The sequence below is a fragment of the Porites lutea genome, chromosome 3, assembly GCF_958299795.1.
Source record: "Porites lutea chromosome 3, jaPorLute2.1, whole genome shotgun sequence".
Lineage (NCBI taxonomy): Eukaryota > Metazoa > Cnidaria > Anthozoa > Scleractinia > Poritidae > Porites > Porites lutea.
In genome coordinates, this window is record NC_133203.1 from 34,454,879 (window position 1) to 34,479,316 (window position 24,438).

The 24,438-nt window shown below is 39.5% G+C and overlaps 1 protein-coding gene across 1 annotated transcript; it reads right to left on the bottom strand.

Moving 5' to 3' along the window:
* Positions 1-8,141: 8,141 nt before the first annotated feature.
* Positions 8,142-23,006, bottom strand: LOC140929664 (DELTA-stichotoxin-She4b-like). Its single transcript, XM_073379401.1, has 3 exons — positions 22,885-23,006; positions 12,271-12,471; positions 8,142-8,754 (listed from the first exon to the last, which is right to left on the bottom strand). Exons 1-3 carry the CDS (start codon positions 22,886-22,888, stop codon positions 8,408-8,410), a joined length of 552 nt encoding a protein of 183 aa, XP_073235502.1. The 5' UTR covers positions 22,889-23,006; the 3' UTR covers positions 8,142-8,407.
* Positions 23,007-24,438: the final 1,432 nt, after the last annotated feature.

Here is a 24,438-nt window from a genome sequence, read left to right on the forward strand (position 1 = left end):
GGTCCTTTAAAACTATGCCAAGTATGCGGATCCACCTCTTGGGTGGGGTCACGTGACTTTTATGCCCAAATATGGGAGCTTTGAGGTCATCATGGTCACATGGGCTAAATACTCGATGCTGATTGGTCGAGACAATTTCTGCTGTGCTGTGATTGGTTAGTCCCGTTAGTAGCCCATATTACTACTCACAATTAATAGCGATACTTTTTCTGTAAACACGAAGATTTCTTTCTCATTTAGATATAAGGTTTCTAATTTATGGCTAAATTTCTAAGTGCATAATTAATGCATTCTAATTCTCACTTTCTCTAATTCTTCTAATTCTCACTTTCTTTAGTCGTCACAAAGCTTTAGACAAGTACAAAATCTGTGCAAAAAATCAATATTCTCCGACCTTACATTGCGAAGATACAGCGACTTGAACAACTAGCCTTCACAGACAACCCCGGACAAAACTGTTGGGACAATTCCATCTATTTTCTAACTTTTGCGCCTTACTCCTGTCTCCTCCAAAAGAGGAAGTAGGCCCCCTCGCCACTCTTCCCCACTCCCCCTTTTCAGCATGTCTAATAATGGCCATTCTTGTATTAAGTTATGCTAGACTGATAGCCATGTTAGATTCTGCAAGCAGAATACTGCTGTGCTGATCGTACTACTTGAAAATTAACTTTGCAGGACATAAACACGACACCGAAGTAGCCATAGCCATAGACAGCTCTTTCGCTCATGATTATTGTAGCTCGTCAGTATGGCGTAACAACGAGATAAAACTCTGCTAAAAAATATCCGCGCACTCCTGTTTAAGCCCTAACTTAGAACTCTCGGCACCCACAGAATTACCGCCATACAACGTGTCTCCTAGAGGGCAAGAGTCCAAGTGTCAAGTTGATGTCTCGCAAAGAAAATATAAAGGACTGGCCAAAACCAACCTCAAACACACGGACAAACCATGCAAAAATTGCAACATATCGGATCCATAAATAAATCTTTAGCCCCAAAATGCATAAAGTACAAAGGGATTGAAATCATTTTAAGGTCAGCCTCGCGGCTATCTACGGGGAGATTTGAGTCGAGGTGGCTGTTAATTCGCCGTCTGCCTCACAGGCGGTGTCAGATTCCTGCTTGCAAAACGAGAAGAGAAAAGGCCCAGTTTTCCCATTGCTCTCTGTCAAAGCGAGGCTAAGGCGAACTATTGATATGAAGAATATTTTGTATTCTCATTCAAATAAAATTCATTTACACAAGAAAGTCAAGAAAGGTGTTGCACTTAGCTCGTTTTGAAAGTGAGTGTTTTTGTAACTCGAAAATGGCCTACGCATCCCGAAATTGTTTCTGGGATAGTTAGTGGGGTCACGCAGGTCCGCTATTGGCCAATTTTGCGTCTGCCCTAGGAGTCTAAACAAAAGTTCACTCGGCCTGTTTCCTAGCTTCTCGTTTCTAAAGTGGCGAATTTAAGTTGGATTGTGCACAGTGGCAGATTCAGATAATCAAGTAAGTGAGGTCCATTTACCCTGACTCTAGCTACGGAAAGAGGGGGCTCGGCTTGGAAAAAAATTCTTTTTAGGCTCTTCTGGTTTCAGAATAAAGATGGGGCCTGGGCCCCTGGACCGCTCCCCAAGATCTGCCATTTGTGTAATCAGGGAGACCTTTGCTTCATTGTTTTTGTTTTCAGATTATAACTGTAGTCACCTTTAAACCCTAGAAGTAGCACCCTGTCGGTATTATCCGTTTTTTATCAGTAGCGAGTTATTATGGGTTTACGTTCCCTTCTACAGTGTGTTTCTCCAGAATTGCTATGAGTGGTGGTTGTTTTCCATGTGCTTACAGGCCAAGGAAAATCCGGTTGAAAAGTAAATGGAACACGTCTTGTCGGGTCTTTCCACCATATCCAAAAGGACAAGAACGGCTCTTGGAACATTCCAAATGGAAATTAAATTTACTAGTCCATTTCGTTTATCTTTGATAGTGATTCAGGCGTTTTCGCGGGTACTTTTCGGTGAACGTAACTCCCGTATGGAAATGCGCCACTTTGTACATGACTTATGATGGTCGACTTTAGAGGACCGCATTTCTTTGCGCAAGAACTATAAATGAAGAGAGGAAACGAAGATTCTTAATTTGAAAAAACATATCAAGAAAACAAAGGTAGTAAGGTGATTATCACATGGCTTTCTTTCTGTAAAAAACAAACAAACAAAACAAAAGAAAAAAGCGTTTGTCCAAAAGGTTTTTTGTCAAGCTTAACAACTTCTGATTTTTTTCCAGTGCGAAGCCAACAAGTGTGCATTGAAAGTCTTTACAAGTTGAATAGCCACACGAAGAAAAGTTTTCAGGTTGATAAACTGTTTGGGTTCTTGGCAGAGGAAGGGGCTGAGGAGGAAACAAAAAAGGTGCACCAACACTTGTTCTGACGCCCGCACATCTCCATGTCTTTGCTGTTTTGTTTTACTACTTAGTACTTATTTATCATGTGTAGTATTCAGTCCTTTGGTTATTAAGTGTTTTGGGCAGCGGGAGGTAAGCTCTTTAAAATTCATTATTTTTATTGACGGAGGTTAGTCTACTTCGTTTCGCGTTGTTATTTTGCTCCCAATTTTATCCGTTGTTATTTTCTTGGTTTTAATTTTGAGCCTTTTAGTATGTTATTATTGGTGTCAGGTTCAGTTTCATCCTAATCCTGGGCCCAACAGTATCAACTCAGTTTCCAATCACTCATTCAAATGTTAGAAGCCTAATGATAAGCTGAGCGAAATTTCTGTTTTGGCTTGTTTGTATGGATTTGATGTTTTTGTGTACTAACCTGGTTGAATTCTAGCTTAGTTGTCTAATGACTCTATTCTTATTCCTGGTTACAGTTTACATACACCGGGTGCCAGAGACTTTTCTAGCGCGGTTTCCGCTTTCTGTCAAGTCTTTAAAGTGACCTTGCCAACACCGAAAATTCCCGCCGCACGCACCTCTGGTACCCAGGGTACAGTTTACACCACTTGAGGAAAGACAGGGTCGGGAAGCGAGGGGAGGTGTGGTAATTAATGCCAAAGAGTGCAGTGAAAAGACGTGTTGAGCTTAGTTTGTTATCGAGACCAATCAGCGAATGAGGAAAAGGCCTTTTTTGAGTCTTTACAAATGAGCTTTGATAAAATTAAAAGTTGCCGGCAAATCTTCTCAGCTATTGTTCTCTTAAGTGATTTCAATGCTCACTTTAATTCCGATTAATTATGGTGATACTTCATCGCAAAACGCCGATATTGGCATCAGGGTTTTTATTTTTTTGGCTACTACTCGTAGTAGTAGTAGGCACTATGCTGGCACTTTGTAAGAGTGAGTGTAAGTAGTCCTAACCTTCGGAAAGTGCTCGGGACTTGACGGACACTGCCGACACCGATGCTTGTTGTTGTTATCGTCGACTATCGTGGTGAACAGAAAAAGTCCTTCGAAACGCACTTTTTTCCCTTTTGGGAACGAACCAAAAATGTCTTACGAGACACAAATGATTTCAACATTGATTCCCTAATGGAAACGAAAAAATGTCTGCTGTGTTTCGAAATTCATGTCTTTCACAGTCGGGAGTTATCGTCGACGCGAAGGTGAGCGATCGACAGTGACGGTGTTGCACGCCTTGTCGAAATGTCATCGGTAATAAAGTAGTTTTACTTGCCATGTGCTTCTTGGTTTTTGCCTTCTGTCTTGTTGGGTGCTATTCAAGGCGAGATCTCTCTCTTTCTGATAATGACTCTGTGCTATTCGGCACCTGCAGCCAGGTACAGCTCTCAATTTACGTTTCATGTGTTTTTCCCCAAAGCAGTATTCGGCTTCACTCAGGCTTTGCGGAGGATTTTTCGCCGAACCGAAGTGGTTTTTTTGCCACATTTGATCGTCGAGTGATATGTACAACAATTCAGGAACACCAACGGCTTCGTCAGCGCCGTATGGTGGATACTGTCTTTCGGCACTCAGATAACTTCCTTACGGGAACAGAAAATGTCCTTCGAAATGCATTATTACTACTATTATGGTTGTTTACAGTATTATCTTAACGTTCAAAAGACATAATTTCACAGATCAGATAGTCTCTTGAATCTGCACCTCATAGACATTGGAAGGCAGATTCAAACGCGATACCTTTTGTTAAAAAGACTTCATTGGTTGCTGTTGTTTTTGACCGTTATGATTTAAAATGAATATTCCGGAATTTTTATTCATCATTCGATCTTAACTATCGTTTACTTTCAATGTCCGCAATCCTGAGGGCTTGTACATGTTATTTTTCAGTTAATAAAAGGAATGCAGCCTGTCCCTGATTTTCATTCTACTTGCAGTAGTAGCCACATGTAGTCATCGACCGCCTATTTTTTGGAAAGCAACAATATCAACTTGTAGATAATCCAACGCGAATTATTCGGTCTGGGGAGTCCACTCTTAAGCTTATCATATCAGACTCGCCTGGCTTTTTTGTTCCTTCTGGTACTCTCAGTCCGTCAGCCAACTGTGATCACTGCATTATCCATGCTAATTTGAATTGACGCAAACAAAAACGCAAATCTTTTACCAGAGAGATCTGGAAGTTTAATGATTGATCTTGATGGGTGAAATGGCACTTTATCTAATGCAGATTGGAATGATGATTTTGACGCTGCACTCTTCGGTATTGATGTTATTTATCAAAGATCTTTTTCTTTATTGTTAAGTCCAGTGGAGTCTTTTATACCGCATAAGAAAGTGATTATTCGGCCTCGCGACAAATGGATGACTGGCGGGTCAGATCCGTCAAGCTATTCGAAAGCGCGATTGTCTTAAAAACTTATTCCAAACGTAAGGGGCTGTTTACATGGAAGGAGGAAGATCCTAGTACCAGGAAAATCCTAGAAGGTGGAATAACTTTACGTCGGGTTTACATGCAGAAATTTCGGCACCTGAGTTGTCCAAGTAGAGAAGGTTAGAGATGGAATTAAAAATGGCGGACGACAAAATCCCTGCAATTTGGGTCCTTCTGCGCTCTTTACTGGCGTAAATCACTACCTTTCAGCTGAATTAACACAATAATCTGCTCGAGGATTACTCCAAACGAAATGGTCGGCCTTTATTGCCGTAATTAGCCACTGAACGACCCGCCGACATTTTTGTCGCGTTTGTCCCTAGTACTAGGATCTTCCTAGCGAAAGCAGTTTATATGGTCCTAGGATCTTCCTAACTCTCAGCTAGGAAGAACCTAGCGCTAGGGACAAGTACAACCCTTTGCATGTAAACTGAATACAGAAAACATATGGCGCTAACTAGGATCTTCCTCCCTCCATGTAAACAGCCCCTAAATCCCATCTTGTTCAGAGAAACTTAGTAGTTAGTCTTATCAGGATGGCAAAGATAATACAAAGACCAACCAAGCTCTTAGTGATCCAGCAATTTCTTCCAAATTGTGGTGGCGTATGCCAGTGAAATCCACGTATGGTAATAAGTGTTACTCGGCTATCCCGGCGATCTCCAAAGGTGATGTTTTGATATCTGATCCAAAAGAAAAGGAAAACGTTTTCAATGACTCTGCTCAGAACCCGGAGCGAGCAACTTCCATGACTTCCACGCGCTCGTGTTACGGCGTTTTCGCGGACCAGTTTATTTTTAGAACGGTTTGGCGCGAATTTTGAATATCTTTTAAATCCCTCAAACCACAAATGAAACCAGTCAGCAAAACCTACGGACCTAAATTGAAAATGATAGTTTTCGCCTCTTAATAACTTTTAGTTTTCCTTTTTGATATCTTATACTTCGAATGAGCTCATAGACATAGTGAAGATTTATTTTCGCAAGGAAAAGTGCCCTAAAATTTGTCTAAAAATAGGCCTAGTATGGGAGTTGCTCGCTGTTGAAGTTCCATTTCTCCCTCGGTGGTCATCAGACTCTGTCTGTAAACACTGCGGATGAAGAAATGGTTCGTAACCTTTTATCATCTGTTAACTTTTCAAAAGCTAGTGGCTACGACGCCTTAAGCAATAAGATAATAAGACTTTTCAGTGAGGGTCTATATAAACCGTTCAAGTGCTTTCGCTGTTAGCAATAATTTTTGGAACAACACTCACCGGAACTTAAAAATCACTCCACGTAAAAGCAATGTTAAGTTACATTGGGGAAAAAAATCGACGTTCTTGATGAAACAAATTTGCAAACACTACTGGTTTAAAAGAACGTTTGCACATTGGGGGACAGGAAGTCCTTCTACAATGATATGTGACAATTTGACACTATGTTCACTCTGGTTTATTAACTTCACACTCTTTTAATAACTTTACAAGCACAAGACTAGCTGAATCCCTCTAACAAAAGCTCGTTGTAGCTCCTTTTATCCAGACTGGACTTAAAGGCTGTCAATCTTATTCATTAGAGACCTTTAGATTCCAGGACGAGGACGACTACGAATACGAGATTTGACTTAAAGTTTTTTCGCGTATTCTCAAAATATAGACTCCCCGGAAAGCTTCATTTTATTATTTTCGACTTGAAAAATTAGCACTGTGATCTTTAGTAAGGGAGGTTACACACTCTCCCGATCGCAAAATGATAAAACTTCTAACATTTGATATCTTGTTTCCGCCACTTCTACATTCTCGCTAAACTCGTAGTAGATTGAAGAATGCTATCACGTTTTCCAGTCAAAATGACGCTGGTTCACGCGCGAGCACTACTCAGTGCTGGTAAAATATCGTACGCGTAGTCGTACTAGTCTTAGAATCTTAAGGTCCCTTATTTGAATTAACATTAGCAGAAATTCGATTTGTTACAAGAATCATTCATTTACTTTCCTTCGAGGTTCTAGCGTAACAAAAAAAATCTACTTTTAATCTAAAATTCACATAGTCATGTCATAACAAAATAGTCAGAGAGATATAAAAAATACAAAGAAGGTTCATACGAATACAAATCAACTACATACAATACCGGTACTACTAAAAGTACAACTCGTCATTTTTCGTACAGTACCAAAACTTGTCGTTTGAAACCTTCTTGTTGGAATATCATAACAATACTAATTAGTCCCGCCTTTTTCCATACATTAACTCAAAAATTGTTTACGAGTTTGCTAGGAAAAACCCGTCGTAGCTAAGAACAATATTGCATCATGGACTAATAAATTGAACAATAGATGTTTATTTTCCACGTAATCTCAAATAATCATGAATAAATTACGTTTAATGAAGGGGGTATACGATCCGATTGTGAACTCAGATAATCAGGGTTTTAGCCTGCAAACACGGGCCAGTTTAACGAAAGTCTCAAAAGTGCAATAGATTGATAAAAAACAGTACTTCCTTGGTGCAACTTAATAAATCTAGACAACTTTGACTGGTAATACAAACCAAAGGGTTTATTTTTTGTTTGAACACTTAAATCAACTGAGTAAATAATTCTGTAATTTTTATTTTAGTAAAAGATAGAACTTACCAAATGATACTACGGCACGTGCTTGTTTAAAAACTCGACGTCCAGAAGGAGTTTCTCGACCAAACTGAGTAATGGCTACCAATAAACCTTGTACATGCATTCGGCGTGATATATTTATCTATCGAACACTTTTAAAATGTTATAAATCAATACACGATAACTGTAAAAATATTGCAAGCCACAATGTTTGATTATTATCTAAATAAAAACACGTAAGTGACATTGGTTCATGGGTTTAAAAACTCATAAAAATCGGGTGGCAATCCACTTTTCAAATGGGGCAAAATTTTTAAATATTGGTAATAGCACTGAGTGGAGTCCAATTCGGTCTCTAATCATACGAGTGATTAACAAAATCGGACGACCGCGTAGCGGGAGTCTGATTTTTTTTAATCACGAGTAAGATTACAGGCCGAATTGAATTGGACGACACGAAGTTCTGTTACAAAATTTTTGATATTTAAGGCGTTTTTTGCTCGCAGTGAAAAGTGCGTGCGTGCGATGGCGCGTACTGTCCAATTACAGGCGTACCGTCCTTTTACACTGTCCTGTTAGTGCTGAAATCAGGGCAGTTGATAGCCAATCAGATTTGAGAATTTTGTTATAGTTATGATTATTCGTTTTACACTGGTATGAGAGTTGGGAATCTCAGTGATATTGGGCCAGGGAGGCGTTTCTCGAAGGGTGAAAGGCTTTTTTACGTTTTTTGAGATAGAGAAATAAAAACTGGACTGGTTAGGGGAAAACATTACCATTCTTTAGATTTTCATTTTAAAATGTGCCGGCTTCAGGCATGAAAAGTTACCGGGACTTTCAACAATAAAGAGCGCTATTTTTGGTGCGGAAGTGCGGTTAGTCTCTTTAGCTAGTTACAGGCACTCCACTGGAATAATTGGAAACAAACAATAAAAATAAAACGTAAGGGGATCAAAAAAAAACCGGTTGGAAGTAGGCAACCAGTTGGCTATTGAGCAGCTCATGTGTTGCTTTCAATCCCAACCTTAATGTCAAGTTTGGATTGACCCGTGCTCCCCATCGCACCCTTCACAGACACTCCTGAGTCTAACTTTATAGTATGCCAGGTGTTATCACCCTTCACTTTGTCGGAACCATCCATGTCTTTGAACGTCTGTTTACTGGCCTCCCGACGACCGCTGTAAAGTTTTACATTCCACCAATTTCTGAATAAGTTCAAATCAAAAGGAACGGAATACATGATAGCTAATGTCTTGTCTAAGGCTGGTATGTAGTACGTGAAGACTCCAACGGCTCCTCTAGCTATAGGTCCCGAAGTTTTTCGAGCTCCCCATAGTATGGCCTTACCTAAGTAGAACAAGCATATAGGTAACGTTTATTTCTTGTCAATAATGAAAAGTGTATCTTTTGTTTACCAATTCCACTGACATAAGATTGGTACGAATGCAAAGTAACTTTAACTATGGGCTAATTTTTGCTGGGTATGCGCCGCTGGCCTCTCAGAGCCCGTACTCCATTATAGTCTATTTTGTGGCCGAATTTAGACCCCATTTTAGTTACTTTTGGGCAAATATGTCATTTTCGCGATTCCATCTAAGTCACTTTTCTATTCATGTATCTACCTTATCAATCCTTTAAATAGGTCCAGTCCTAAAATGAATTGACCCATTTTTTTAAAATTAAATGAAGAACACATTACTTTACATCTACAGTACAAACATTCAGGTATGTTTGAGAAATGATGACGTCAATAATCACATTGCCGGTCACCATTTACAGACGAAACATCAAATTCATTGGGACTCTGCGACGTGTATTACGTATTCTACAGACTACTATCAACGACTTTCTTTAGAAAGCTGGTTTACTCACTTAGAACAAATGCCACTGAATCGTAGTCAGCAGCAATTACCGGCACCGTACAAACGATTTATTGACGTGAATCAAGCAAACCTAACTACCAGAGAACGACTGGACAACTGACAATTTTACTAACAATAAACTACTGTTTAACTGTGACAATAGACGGATCGAAACGTACCAATGACATTAGGAGTCTTCAAAGCCAGTAACATCACGGCTTTAACGACCGATAACATCGCGACTTAATAGAACAATCAGGTCAATGGGACTCATTGGAAAGGACGAAGGAAAAATAGCGACTGGCAGATTTCGTTTCAATATAGCGGTTCGGGAAGAAAGCTCATTGTTACGCGATGCGGTAAATAATGGCTTTAATGAAGGGAAATTAGCTTGTCCACACCAGAGTCAAAGTTAAGTCTATGTCCAAACACATCGGCGAGAAAGAAAAGAGAGAAAAACTGTTGTTTAAACACCAGGCCTGTTCAAACACTCAAAACACGTTCCAAGCTCACGTTTCACATTATCACGAGAATATGAGTAGTATTTGGCCTGTCAACACTTAATTTCAAAAAGTTAGTAAATTAGACCTTTTTCCAAAACCAGCTGGAAGCAATCCAAGAACATCTTTTCTCTTAAGCAATAAATCAGCCTGCAAAGCACGCATATTTTGCAGCGCGATCCATTATCCTTTTGCGGGAATAACGTTATCCCGCCATCTTGGACGTTAATACTACCAGAGAGTTGGAACGAGTAAAAAACTGATTTAAGGGAAGAGGTTGATGGGTTTCAAATAGTAACCCTAACCCTATCCTCCTCTCTTCTCTCCGCCCCTCCCCCTTTTCCCGCTTTTCCCGCTCCTCCTCACTTAGTCTTTTCCTATAGAGCGCCGGGGAAGACGGTGCACTGTGTAATAATGCACTACAGCCCATATGAACTTTGATGATGAATTGTTCAGATTGATGATGAATAAGTGGAAGAAAAATACTACCGGCTAGAAAATCAGACTGGAAAGTAGTGTGGTAGGGATGTTTTACTCCCCTTTGTTGCGCAGGAATTTGATTAACTTGCGCAGGAATACCTTGACGCCAATGACGTCATAACCTTTTGTCTTTATCTCAGGCGTAAAATGCGCAGGAATCTCATTAAGATAAGGTCGTGTGCTATTTCTAGTTGGTTTAGGTTTTCTAGTTACTTTAAGGTCGATAAACGTCTTCGTTTTCGATTGGTTAGTTAGAAAATAAGAAACGTTTTTATTGGTTAATTCATAGTGTTTGAGGAGTAAAGTCAAACTTGTCTGTGACTTAAAATCGCTGAGACGTAACGTAATTATGCAAGTCCTATTTCCTGGTGCTGTGATTGTCCTAGTTCGGGTTCACTGATTTTTGGCCAGCAAATCGTGCATATTAATGAGGGCAAAGGCAAACTAGCTCTTTTTTACTCTGCAAACAATGTTTTAGTTACCCCTCTCCTTTTCATTTTTATTTTCCTCCTCCTCCACAATTTTATTATTTTCCTTCCTCAATATTTTTATTCCCTCCTCCAGAATTTCACAATTTTAATATTTTCCCTCCTCCTTCTCCTCATTTCTATTGTTTTCCCTCCACCACCGCCACCACATTTCTATTGCTTTCCCTCTACAACCACCACAGCCACCACATTTCTTTTGTTTTCTTTCCACCACCAAATCAAGAACAATTGTTGTTAAGTGATTTGGTGGAGGGAAAACCAACGAAACGCATGACCTCCAACCTCATGTGCTAAACTTTTTCAACTTTACGCTCTAGTTCTCTGTGCAGAATTGTTACCATTTTCTTATTGATAGAAAAAGCAGTACAACGCCCGGGAACCACAGGTCCGTCCTCGACTTGCTCCCGTTGATGCGTTTCACTAAATTAAATAAGCAGGACCCGCGGAGATGATTTTCAAGTGGGGGGGCTAATGCGAACGCGTTAGCGTGAGCCAACTAGGGGGGACCGGGGGCATGCTCCCCCGGGAAAATTTGAAATTGAAGTCTTCTGAAATGGCTAGAGATGGATCTAAAACTTAATTCTTATAAAACAACGAGTAACAAACTGGCCTTCACGTTTGACCAAATTTAAATGAATAGACTAATTTCTAAGCTAAACCCAACAGACGCAACGGATGAGTGTCACCCGGACATTTTTAAGTCGGATTCTTTGAAGGTGCCAAAGTTGCTTTTACGATTTTCATTGAGAGCTGCAAACTCATTGGCAACATCTATAAGACAAAGTTTGTCTGTTCTCTGCTTGTGGGTATTAAGTATTGTCAGATTTCTAAATCTTGTTTGTGTCATCGTCGAGCGTAGTCACGTTTTCAGTCTCCGAATAGAAGAAAAGGATCTCTCGCCTGCTGCACTGGTTGCTGGATTTACAAGAAGAAGTTAACATAGGGTTATGATTTCAGTTATCATACACTTTTCGGCTTCAGAAAGCTGCTTGATCTTGGCTAAAATGTCATCAAAACAGGTAAATTCTCCGTCCTTCATCAACACCTTAAATATTTCCAGTTGAACATTCAATGTTCTAACATCAACAGCCAAAAAAAGTGAGGGGGCTAAAGCCCCCCCAGCCCCACCCCCTGCGCGGTCCCTGATAAGCCCCCCGCTTTCTTTTAAGCCCCCCTCCCCGCCTCAAAAGTGCTCGAAAAAAATAAGCCCCCGGGGGGCTTAATAGAGGATTTACGGTACCCGACAAAAGCTCTTGTTGTTGTTGTTGGTGGCACATTTCCGATAAATTCAGTTCAATGTCTCGTGAATTATCCAGTGATTCAGTTTTTAATAATTATTATTCCTTTGTCCCTTCCCATGAGTCCCAGCGCGCCTCAACCTAACCCCAATCCTCTCTTACCCCCAAAACGCAATGGATGCGAACCTGGGGTCTATCCGAATGCCGTTCACCTGCGCTAAACAGCAAGCATACGATACTGGTAAATGGTTAGGTAGGATTTATGCTTTTAAAATTAGACTACTCTAGTTTGTACCTGTTGGAACATCAAGTGGAAGGATGGCGTCTGAGGTGCCAGACGAAAAATACACGGAAATTGCTTCCCACGGATGCTTAGTTTCATTCGAAACGGCGACAGCAATTCTGCGGTTTGTTTGTATATTATCCAAAACTGTTTTCAGTGAGTTCACAACAGATGCAATAGAGACCACGCTTCCAGCAGCAGCAGCAACAGCAGCTAGAATGAAAAAAGAAAAAAAAATAGATATCAGATATTATTGTTATTATTATTATTCACAAACTAAGTTATCATTAGTGCAATGAGTTAATTTTGAATTTTCTCTGCCTGTAGTCCAATCAGTTATCGCCAACTTCGTTCCGGATGACATGATCCACCATTCCTTTCTCGCCTGAGACGAAATGTTTACTTTTTACCATTTTTAGCAGTGGCTCCAGAACCGTCATCCGTAGCCTAAATGTACACGTCAGACCCAGGGCGTTAGACCAGAAAATGTTTTACTAAATTAATTAACACCAAGTGCTTCAGAAACTGAAATTATCAACACTAAAAGTTCACATGTAAGGATCTACATTGTACTCATGCCTGCAGTTAAAGTTAACTTTGACTCCTGAGTTTAAGTATTTCCTTTAGAATACCTAGGACTGGACGCCTTCGGCGGCCTGTAAACTTGAACAATCGTCTCCGTAATGATGTTTCATTGATACCAGCAGCAACAAACATTTGGCCGGCTCTCAGCAACAAACTTATGTGGGGGTGTTCGAGCAACTCGCTCGCTAAGTGAGAAAGTACCGAGAGTCCTCTTCTACTTCCTAACAGCAATTTACTAATGCTTACTACTCCTACTCAACACTCCTACTAAGCTAACAATCCAAATAATAGCTCTTTTCATAGCCAAACCTGGACATGTCGAAGTTGGCTAAATTTGAGAATAAAAACGACGCAAACTCGGTAAGGATCCAGACTCTAATTTCAACTTTGGTAAACGTCATTGTGAATATTATACAGAACATAAATTTAATGAATCATATGGACAAAATTGGCTCTTCTGATAATTCAATTTGCTTTTCGTTACTTCATTTGAATATCCGTAGCCTGAATCGCAATTATGACAACTTGATCAACTGTTTTGGCAAGTATCAAAAACAAGTTCTCTGTTATCGGGATTTCTGAAACGTGGCTGGCTCACGCTGATCATGCTGTTGATATTGATGGTTATAACTTTGTTCATAATCATCGTCCCAATAGACTTGGTGGAGGTGTTGGAATGTATATAGATGCTGACTTAGAATTTAAATTTCGACATGACAACTAGAGTCATTTTCCGTCGAGTCCCTTTTAATTAAAGTCTGTCGTCGTGAAAGAAACAACTTAATCGTTGGAGTCATATACAGACCACCGGATTTTGATGTCAATGATTTTGTAAAAAATGTTTACTCATTTTTGACAAAAGGTAACAAGAAAATAAGGTATGTTACGTAATGGGAGATTTCAAGATGAATCTAATGAATTATCAATCACATAATTTGACTGGCGAACTCTTAGATATGATGTATTCTAATACGTTTTTTCCTTGATAACGCGTCCTACTAGAATAACGTCCCATTCTGCGACTCTCTTCGACTTATTGATAACGTATTTCACAATTCTCTCAAAATATTTTGCTCAGTGGACTATTATTTACCGATATTTCTGATCATTTACCAGGAGTCCAACACTTACCTAATTTTTGTTATTCATTATGAACATAGTAAGAACAATGAAGAGAGCAAACCTTTTGTTTTCTTTCGTGATAAAAATAAGGAAAATGAGTTCAAATTTCGTGATTCGTTAAGGAATATTGATTGGCAAAATATCTATAATGAGAACGATGCAGATATTACTTATAACAGCTTTCTTAACAAATATTTTGATATCTATAACTCCTGTTTTTCTCTTAAAAAGTGAAAGCATCGAAGTATGCACTTAAAAGACCGTGGTTATCCATCGGCGGGATTGCAAAAATCCATTAAGGAGAAGAACAAATTGATAAGAAATTTATAAATTTTCCCACTCCAACGATTGAGGAAAATTCCAAAAATATAGGAACAAACTGCACCACTCTCTAAGTCTAGCAAAATCTCTCTATTATGAAAAAGACTTGAATTGTTGAAAAAATAATGCGAAAGGTACCTAGGAGATTTTAAATCAGGTAATAAACAGAAACAATCGTTCTAATAAATTACCATCAACGTTCACCATCAATAATCAGGAGATTTCAGATACCAGTTGAATAGCTGATCATTTTTTGCAACTTTTTTTACCAATCTGGGGCCTACAGTCGGTAAAAAAATATCCAGTTCAATTAGAACACATAGGTCTTTTTTTAACGGATCGCTTGATTAATTCTTTTTTCTTTGAATCTGCTACGCAGACTAATATTTTTGAAATTGCTAAGTCACTTCGTCTTAATACTGCGGCTGGCCATAAATTAACCATACGTTGACATACGTTTTAAATCTATCAATTAACCCAGGTATTTTTGAGTTCCTCAGGGGTCTGTGCTCGGTCCCTTATTCTTTTTAATTTATATCATTGAATTGTGTCAGATTTCAATTACCTCTGACGTGATTTTATTAACTGGGCTTGTCGTATAAAATACCTTCGATTAATTTCTCTCTGGGTGGTACATGTATCCCTAGCAATTTGTGGTAGGGATGTGTCGACTCATTCTCTTAATACCCAAGTCCCCCCGGAATTTTTGGTTCAGTAAACGGCCTCTATCAATGATTAACCGAGCAACTCAGGGGTGTATTCCTTGGAATTGTTAGTGGGATGTGTTGTTCGGTTTGCCAAATCTTTACTCCAGGTTTTCTATTAGATCAGTACATACAATCGGCGACAAAATGAGTTTAGACACTGCCCTAAACTGGGCTTTTTAACGTTTTATTGACTTCAAAAGGGTGAAATATAGCTTTTTCTCCCCCACCCCCTCCATACAATGTTGTGCCGATGTTCGAGCTACCTTTAGGAAACAACAAACACTCCAACTTTGAAAGGAGGGGAGAGGGGAGGGGTGCGGATTCGTTTGTTCGCCGAAGTTACCCTATTTAAGTACAATGTCTCAACAAGTTTGTAGCCGATTGTATAAGGCAAATGTACAGGAGTACTCTCCCGGAGAATTTCGTTGTCATGACGATAAACACGATCAATTACTAACTTGGTGAAGAATGTTAAGCAAAGGCAGCCATGAAGCGTTTGAAACTGGCGTACTGTGCTTTTTCATCGTCTCCTTGAAAAGATGCTACGATGAGTACCATTTGCGGTTTTTCTTCACTTTTTTCTTTTTGAGGAGTTTTTCCCTTCCAAAACGTGATTGCAAATCTGTCTATGTGTGTAGCTAAATTGTGTGTGTGTGTGTGTGTACATCCATTGAATAAAGACGTCTCTCAAGCTATCGCTGGCACTTTTTATCAGTGTCTTTTTCAAAAGATGGTAGGATGGGTCGCTTTTAAGGTTTCTCTTCGCATGATGTAGAAGCTTAAACCGTTTAAAATGTGACGACCAATGTCTCTTTTTAGCTTTTTGCGCTTCTTGCTCAGCTTGTGAAAAGTCATTCCTTACAGGAAAGGAATGTTCCTGTGGGGGTGGGGGCAGAGGAACTGGGGAAGGGATGCGTGAAAATAACGCTTATTGTTTCCTACTTAGAATGGCTCACTTGCTTACTTTTATTTATAATAGTGGAATTTGAAAAGTTACTGTACAGCCCCGACTTAAAAATGGTACTCATTTTTCTTGTTACGAAAGTGTTCCAAAAGGATACAATGATCAAATGAGTTTATGTTTCACTCAAACATGAGGTGCTATGTCACGCAAGTCAGCGACAAGGTTCTGTGGTACAGCACCCCCTCCCTCAGGAAAAATCGCCTTCAACAGCCAAGTTAAAATCGCTTTTCGGCAATTCTTGTTTGCTGATGATACCAACTTATTCTTTTCTCTTATTGACTTTCCTCATTAATGAACTTGATTAACTCTGAAATGCCGAAGTTATCTGATTTGTTTGAAGCCAACAAGCTATCTCTAAATATACAAAAGCCAAATTGCATAACTTTTAAACCCGGGCAGACAAGAGATGAATTCACCTTTAATATAGAGATGAATGGTCTCAAGACGAACCAAGTTTCTTGGTGTTATTTTAGATGAGTCATTATCATGGAAACCCCGTATTCCTCAGGTTGCGAGGGAAATCTCAAAGTCTGTCGGCGTTATTTGTAAATTGAGTTCTTGTCTTACTAAGCCAGCTTTGTCTACTTTATACTATTCACTTGTCTATTCTTATCTTCAACTTTATATTTCAGTTTGGAGTTTGACTTGCCCTACTCATCTTAGGCGCATAGTCCTGTTACAAAAACGCAACGGCGGAGCGCGAAGTAAAGCAGTCGCGACACTCAGGAATGTCGCAAAGTTGCTTTTTCTGGACGAGATTGGGCATGCAAAGTTTGTAGGTATTCGGTTTTATTCGGCTATTTTACAAAATGAGCGCCGAATTAGTTCGAAATATCTCGAGATCAGTTCGTTGTTATTGAAGGAAGAAAGAATTATTGTTTTGGCTTGCCCGGGGTTTGAACCGACTCACTTGTGTGACCCGTAAGATCAGATGAGACCCTACGTCACGGGATTAGCCGATTGCGCCACTGCGACCAAAGGTAACTTGAGATGTGAGAAATAGCTATAAGTTATGCACGAGGTACGGGATAAGTTGGTGACTTTTCGGCTTGTTCTTATTTATTATTCTGGCTAGAAATATTGACTGCAAAAGTATTTTACAAAAAACGTTGAATCAAATTGGGCTAGTAGGTTCAAAATTTGGGCGAAAATCGAGACACAAGAGCAATTTTCAGTGCGTCTCACTGCGCAGACGAGTTTGCTTTAATATGTCGCCCCACATGATTCTCCAAAGTGCGTTTCAGTTCGGCTTTTTATTGTCGAAACCTTGTCTTTTCTGCCTGGAATCTAGCTTGGAATTCGTGATAAACCGTGGAAAACCCCAAATTATTAGTTTGCCGGTCAAATTCCCCGACGATAGATCAGAGTTTCACTTCTGTACTACGGCCCGAGGTAACCTTATAATAATTTTCACGCGAACTTATCTTTTTCGCAGCCGTTTTTTGGCTCGTCACTTTACGAGCCTAAAAACGGCTGCGATGGAGACTAACTGTAATTCCGTGTTTGTTTTTTTTTTCTAAATCCAGCGGCCGAAATAATGCTAAGTATGCTTTTCAATACACGTTTAAAAATTACACCACACAATATGCAAAAAAGGAGAAGAGGAAAAGAAAGAGCAAAGTAGGGACCTTCAAGACGATATTCGCGGTGGGTGCCCATCCAGTTCCTAACCCCGCCCAACAGGGCTTAACTTAAGTGGCGCTACTAAAAAACCGACTTAACCGAGTTTCGCTAGGGTTATTGCGAGATACGTATGTCTAGTTTGTGTTGCGATGTTGTACATGAATTATCCTCGGTGTGGAGATTGTGCATTTTCATTTTGTTAGGGGATGTAGTGATGTCAGTTTATAGTTATGTTGCTGGAGAAGGTGTAGAGTTAACTGTACATAAGGAAAGTGTTGTTGTTGAGAAATTAAAGGAAGTGGAACTGAGATCTCGCCGTGCGCAATTATATATGACAGAAATTATAATCGAACTGGGTCACAGCCATGCACCTAGCAGACTTCCGGTGAAGAAGTTAAGACGTCTGTTACACAAAAGGAGAAAAGTAAGGGAATTTGTACGGAAGGGTATATGGAAAAATATCATTTCTTACTATTCCCCCGCATTCACAATTAATCCACAACCACGACGCCTAAGTGTACGCTCCCATAGCGTCTTGTTAGAATTAGTAGTAAGAAAGGTTTTGACCCACCCACTGATCCTCTATTTAAAAATCTTATGATCCTCAAATTAGGAGATACCTATTCTCTGCACCTCGGGAAATTTATGTATTCTTTGAATAATTATTTAGTTCTTTCCACTTTTTCGAGATCCATTTTACGTTCTAATCGAGTTCACGGTTGTAGCACACGTATTTCAAATCGATTTTGTATTCCTTTCTGTCGTACTGACATAAGAAAGTTTTCTGATTTCTACCAAGGACCGGTTATCTTTAATAAGCTGAGCGCTTACGTTCGCGATTCCTCCTCCTTATATTCTTTCTTTTGGGGAGCAAGGGTGGCGCAGTGGTGAGAGCGCTCGCCTCCCACCAATGTGGCCCGGGTTCGAATCCTGGCATCGACGCCATATGTGGGTTGAGTTTGTTGTTGGTTCTCTCCCTTGCTCCGAGAGGTTTTTCTCCGGGTACTCCTGTTTTCCCCTCTCCTTAAAAACCAACACTTTCAAATTCCAATTCGATCTGGAACGCACGGACACGTTTCAACGAGTTCTTATGAACTCCTTAGTGATCCGTGGGTAAACAAATTACAATTTACAATTTTAATCTTTTTTTACAATTTTTTTTCCAATCCAGAGTTAAAAACTTTTTTGTATCTTGTTACTGAAGGCAGGAAGCTACAAACCAACGAGAAACTAACAACTCTAGTTAACAACCCAAACAGATCATCAACGGGGCTAGTCACTCAACCAAGGTCAGCTCTAACCTCACAAAGACGACCACCAGTGTTAAACTCTCATCTAGCAAGTTCAAGGCAAGAATATTCCAAAAATGGAATTGGATAAATTCGGGACCTAAGCATAAATTCAAGTACGAGTAAAATCATGAGATTAAAACAGGAAAACACCCATCCCGCCTAATCTTGACCGACTTAACGAAACAACTGACGAACTTAAATTGTAAGAAAGATCTTAGAAATAACCTTCAAAATTCTTCACAACAGTAAGAATGTACATCACTCCCTCTCAATCCCTCTCATCAAACCGTTCCTTCACGCTATTGACGAAGAATTCTACGGGTGAGGACAAAAGAGAAGGCTAGGGCCCTTGGCCCCTTCTCTGGACCAGGTCCACGGATCACCTATATGGACCCCCTGCATTTTTGTTACCGATCGGAAACAATAATTAGTAAACAATAAACATTGTTGCCGGCTTTGGCCGACAGAAACGGTGTGAAATAACAGTCTGACAGAAGACGCTGATACTGTTACGATGTTGACGTACTCATTCTTAGCACACGTGTCGATCAAGCCCCCTTTTCGATTTTTGTTACCCCGAGAAATAACTTCCTCAGCATGAAGATAACTTCTAAATAGTGACAGCGGATAAACGTAAAATAGAAACAAAGTAAGTATAAAAACAAACAAAAACAGACAAAGAAAAAAGTGAGACTATAACTGGCTTAGGGAGAGAGAGAAATAATAGTCTAGGCTAGAATGGATACTCCAAAATAATAAGGTGTCCTCTCGGAGACTGACATCATTAGTTTTCTAATATACAGAGGTATGCAATTCCATATTTCGGCCCCCAATCTTGAAAATGATTTGCCTTGTTTATTCAGTCTTGAAAATTTAATTTCGTAATAATTAACCCCTTGACTGGGATCCAGTGTTATACGCGCGTACTTGATCAGTAGTTTTGAATAAGCGTAAAATATTTTGTGGTGCTGAATTGTTTGTGATATCGTGCATGAGAATAGTAACTGATTTGAAATAGAGCAAGTTTAGAGGTAGTGTTTAATACAGTATTTGGCTGAGAAACAAAACGGTTATTTTTAAAGTGGTCGCTTACGGGAGGTAGTCGCTTACGAAAAGTGGTCGCTATGAGAGAGTTGACTGTTGTCACCTTTGATCAATATCAGGGTAAACATGATTTGAATAAAAAATCAAACTGAAACGAATGACATGCTCCGGTTCTCTTCAAAATGCGAAGTCATGCAGGATATAAGTTATAACAAAAGACCAATACATATCATATAATACGTGCCGATTGTTTTGTTTGTATTTTTGACCCGTCCACACGAATCCGGAGATTTTTGAAAAGGCATATTTTTTTTACACGAATCTGCCTTCCGTCCACACAAAACCAGTAAGTCCGATTACCTAAACCGCATCTTTTTGAAAGCGCTCATTAGACTTAAGTGGTTTTTTTTGATCCGACGAATATGCGAAGCCGTGAAGACGATTGAACGCGGATATAATCGATTTTGAGATTCAGTGAAGCGGCGTTCGACCCTTTAATCGGGAATGTTGGGCAAATTTTGGGTGTGACGTTTCCTCTCTTAGTAATAATCCAGTAAGGCCAAAATGTTTAGCAGAGCACAAAACGACGGGGGCTAGGTGAGTCGAAGCACAGCTGTTTGACAAGATCGCGCGGCATTAATGAAGCCCGCGTAAATAAGGAACTATGAGTACTTCAAATTATTTTGCGTAGAAATTTGTCTGGTAGCATTCAGAAATCGACAGAAACGTGAATGTTAAGTGAAAGGCATTTCATGCCACTCCTGCCAGAGGCTTTGTCCCTCGTTTGCTATACACGTCCAGAAACCATAGTAAGCCGAAAATTTTTAGGACCTTTTAAGGCGCGTACATTTTCCAGGATGGTTTAACCTCTCATTCTCTGAATATTAAATTGTAAAACGTTCGGACGTTTAGTATTGTAATTCAGGAGTCGGCATAAGAGAACAAAGGTTGACTTTATCGAACTTTTCTTTTATTGAAAGCTTTATTTATTTTTCTATTTTTTATGTTCTCTTTCCCGCTCATTCACTGTAGAGAGTCACTGTCAAGTGCACCATGACTTAATAATGTATGCCTCAGTACTCTGTCAAATTTGTTAAGCTAGACTTAAAGGGGCTGTGTCACGGCAGTCCAGTTCATTTTGTTTATTTTTGCCAGTTACTCGCCCTCAGTTGCTACGGAACTTAAAGTAAGCAAAGAAATTACTTGTAAATGACACAAGCAGAGATTCGAGACAAACAGATATGTCTCCTGAGCATTATTTTTGAAGTTGCCAACGGTACAGACCAACTTTGAAAAACTGTTAGGCTGAACAGTTTTCAAAAATCCTAATCTCAATCCGTTTCCATCTTCGTCAGTTTTACCCATCCGTGGCATCTGTTGTATCTGTTGTGTTATTTTAACCTTCCTTTAATGCTTTAAGCGATTATTTTCACGTTTCTCTTAATTTAACGAGCATTTTGTAATTACATAATTTGGCTGAATTTCGTGACACAACTCCTTTAATCACTTGGTCCATTTGCCCATAGTTATTAGAGAAGAATGGTTATGAAAAGCGGCAAACATCAATGATAAAAACAACAGTGCTGCAGTTTATGTTGGAAGCTCCCTGAAAGTGCACCATCCTTTGTTTTCTGTTGACAAATTGTTACGGAATAAATTAATGCAACGTTTTTATTGGTCAATACAATCAAAATGATAGGAATGCTTTTGAACGTTGTGCACTGTCAGGCCCACAAAAACATATAACAAAGGATTCTGACGGGTATCATAACCATTCCACTTAATTAACTATGACTTGCCTTAAGGAGATGTCATAATTCCAGAGATATTTATTTGGCGTAATTAACTAAATGATCCATGCTCGAACGTGACAAGGGAAATGGAATACAAAATGATTCACAGTCTCACTTTTCTCAGGATTTTAGCTCAAAACTTTCCCAAATGTGGAAAAAAAGACCCGAAGGCTTTTACGATATTCGGCTAATTTAGTTCTTAGTTGTTATTGCTTATATGCACTCTTCCATGAGCCATTCGTAGAATGTGAATTAATTAGCTATTCATTTCATAATCACTAAGAAACTAAGATGGCCTGAATTTCAAGTTTGCGACTCGAGGGAAAGACTAAAATTCAGGCTAACCCTACTACTTTTGAAAAGTGACAACAGTATGACCTTACATCCTATTTTTAAACTTTTAGATTTAAAGCAAGTGCTTTATACATAGAGCATGAAAGTATCATAACTTTCCCCGTTTCCGGTCTTTGAAGCCCAAAATTTCATGTAATAAAAACAAATCCAACCTACACGTCACATTCTCAAGGATTTCTTTTATGGTGGAGCATCTGGGTAGAGCTACTTTAAATCAAGAAAATTTAACACGTTATTTTATAGGATGCATCAGATTTTAAGAGAAACCTTAATTCATATTTCGCGACGTATATTAACAAAAGTGAAGATGAATGCAAAACAAATAATGTTTTCATTGTTCTGAGTCACATCCTAACTCTGAGTGCGTGTTCTTTTCTTGATTTCAGAGACCTGAATTTTGCGTCTCTTGCTTTCATGTATAGATCACTGAGAACCTTGTACTACGAGTTGAGAAGTAACCCAGCAAGCTGCTGAATTATACATGTAATAAAAAAATCATGTCATTGTGTACGATCAATTTCCCTTGTGTTCATGACAGCAGTTCCCCATAACATCGAGATGCCACTATTCCTTAGCTCTACTGAAAGCAAACCTTATGCGAGTTTTAGAACTCCAGCTAAATAACTTTATTGATCTTGCCAGAATTGAGCCGATCATTATGAGCGCGCGCACCAAACGGATCGTCGTTCCACCGTCAATAAATTGACATGAATAGGGAAGCGGATTTCTTTTCTGGAAGAGCTATTTATCTTGGCAGGAACATGTGTTTTATGACTCACTGAAAAGACAAGAGATTCGCTTAGCAAACTGTCTGGACTTACCCATCTCAAATGTAATCGGTATAGCCCTCAAGACTTAATACTTCAAGGAACCTGCTTTGCAACTGATTCTTTGCGACTGCGTTTTTTTCGCGTTCGTTCACAGAAGGAAAGAATAATATCCCATAATGCAATAGTATCGATAAATGGTGATGTCTAGAAAACTCAGACCTCAGATCCCAGATTTCAGACCCAAAAATCTCAGACGCCCCCAAATCTGGAAAACTCAGATTCCCCCAAAACGTCACTCAAAAAGTGATTTTGCGTTCTTTATAACTTCATCGTGATTATTCCAACTCGCTCACTTTGTCTACTTTGTAGGCGAACTGATAAGAACCATATCCAAGTCCAGAAAGAGGAAGAAAAATGCGCCATTTGTTTACCTTAAGCACATAACAACAAACTAGGTGCAGTAAAGGTGGTTTGGGTCTGAGTTTTACAGACGGTTTTTTGGGTGGTGGTGGTGGGGGTTCTGAGTTTTCTAGACACCCCAATAAATGGTCCTCTATACCGACCTAAATTTAACAAATGGTAAACGGCTCAGCATGCTCTATTGAGTTACAGTTGCACTTGGGAGGTTGCTATGCACGAAAGAAGCGTAAGAATCACACGGGGCGATAATCGAGTGCTACTCTAGGTCACTCTAAGTTCTTCTTCTCTCCCAACCCCTCTCGTGTTTATATCAGGCTTTGCAAACACGCAAAACGTTTTCTATTGCTTAAATAACTGGACCCAAAATTCGTAGGTTCTTTTCTGTTATTGTCTACCTTATTTTTGTAATATCTTCCTAAAATTTCATTTGGGAATTGGTTTAAATATTAACTTTTCCATACAAGGAAAGTTTCTTGGGGCAATCATCCCAATTCCGCCAATTGTCTCGTTAACAGCAGTTTTTAATAAAGTTAAGAACCGAGAAGTTAGGTAGTGTGATATGGCCCTCGCTCCGACGGTAAATAAAAATAAACATTTTTTATATTTGAGTAACATCGTTGTTCCTTCGTGCATCTATAAATCTACAACTTCGGACAAAACTGTTGAGACTATTCCATCTATTTTCTAACTTTTGCGCCCTACTCTCGTCTCCTCTAAACAGAAAAGTAAGCCCCCTCCCCACCCCCTATTAAAAGTTGTCTTGGTCTAAAAACCGACGTGTATAATTGCCATGCTATCCTAAATAACTTTGGATAAGGGGAGGGGGCAAATCGGGCATTCATTTGGCGGAGGTTTCAGTCTTTGCCGGGATGACAGGAAAAAATAGTCATTTTCGCGATTTGTTTCAACAGGTTTTGGCCGGGGTTGTCTGCGGACTGTTTTCGGTGTTCTTTAACTTTCATACTAATTACCACAAGTTACAGTCCTTTTTGTGGGTCAAATTTCAGCTTTCGTATCATATGAAGAATATGGAGATCTTGGAGGGTGTTATCCGCCTCGGTCTACGGCCTCGACGGATAACACCCTCCTCGATCTCCATTATTCTTCATAAGATACTCAGCCTCATTCATTAATTGTTAATTAACCGTTGGAATAAACCTGTGCGTGCCAGTTAATCGTTTATTC

Bases quoted from the DNA above. Each gene is read 5' to 3' on its own strand.
- LOC140929664 (XM_073379401.1), bottom strand. The intron at 8,755-12,270 runs GTACAAACTAGA...TGTTCTACTTAG, and splicing joins TCCACTTGATGTTCCAACAG to GTAAGGCCATACTATGGGGA.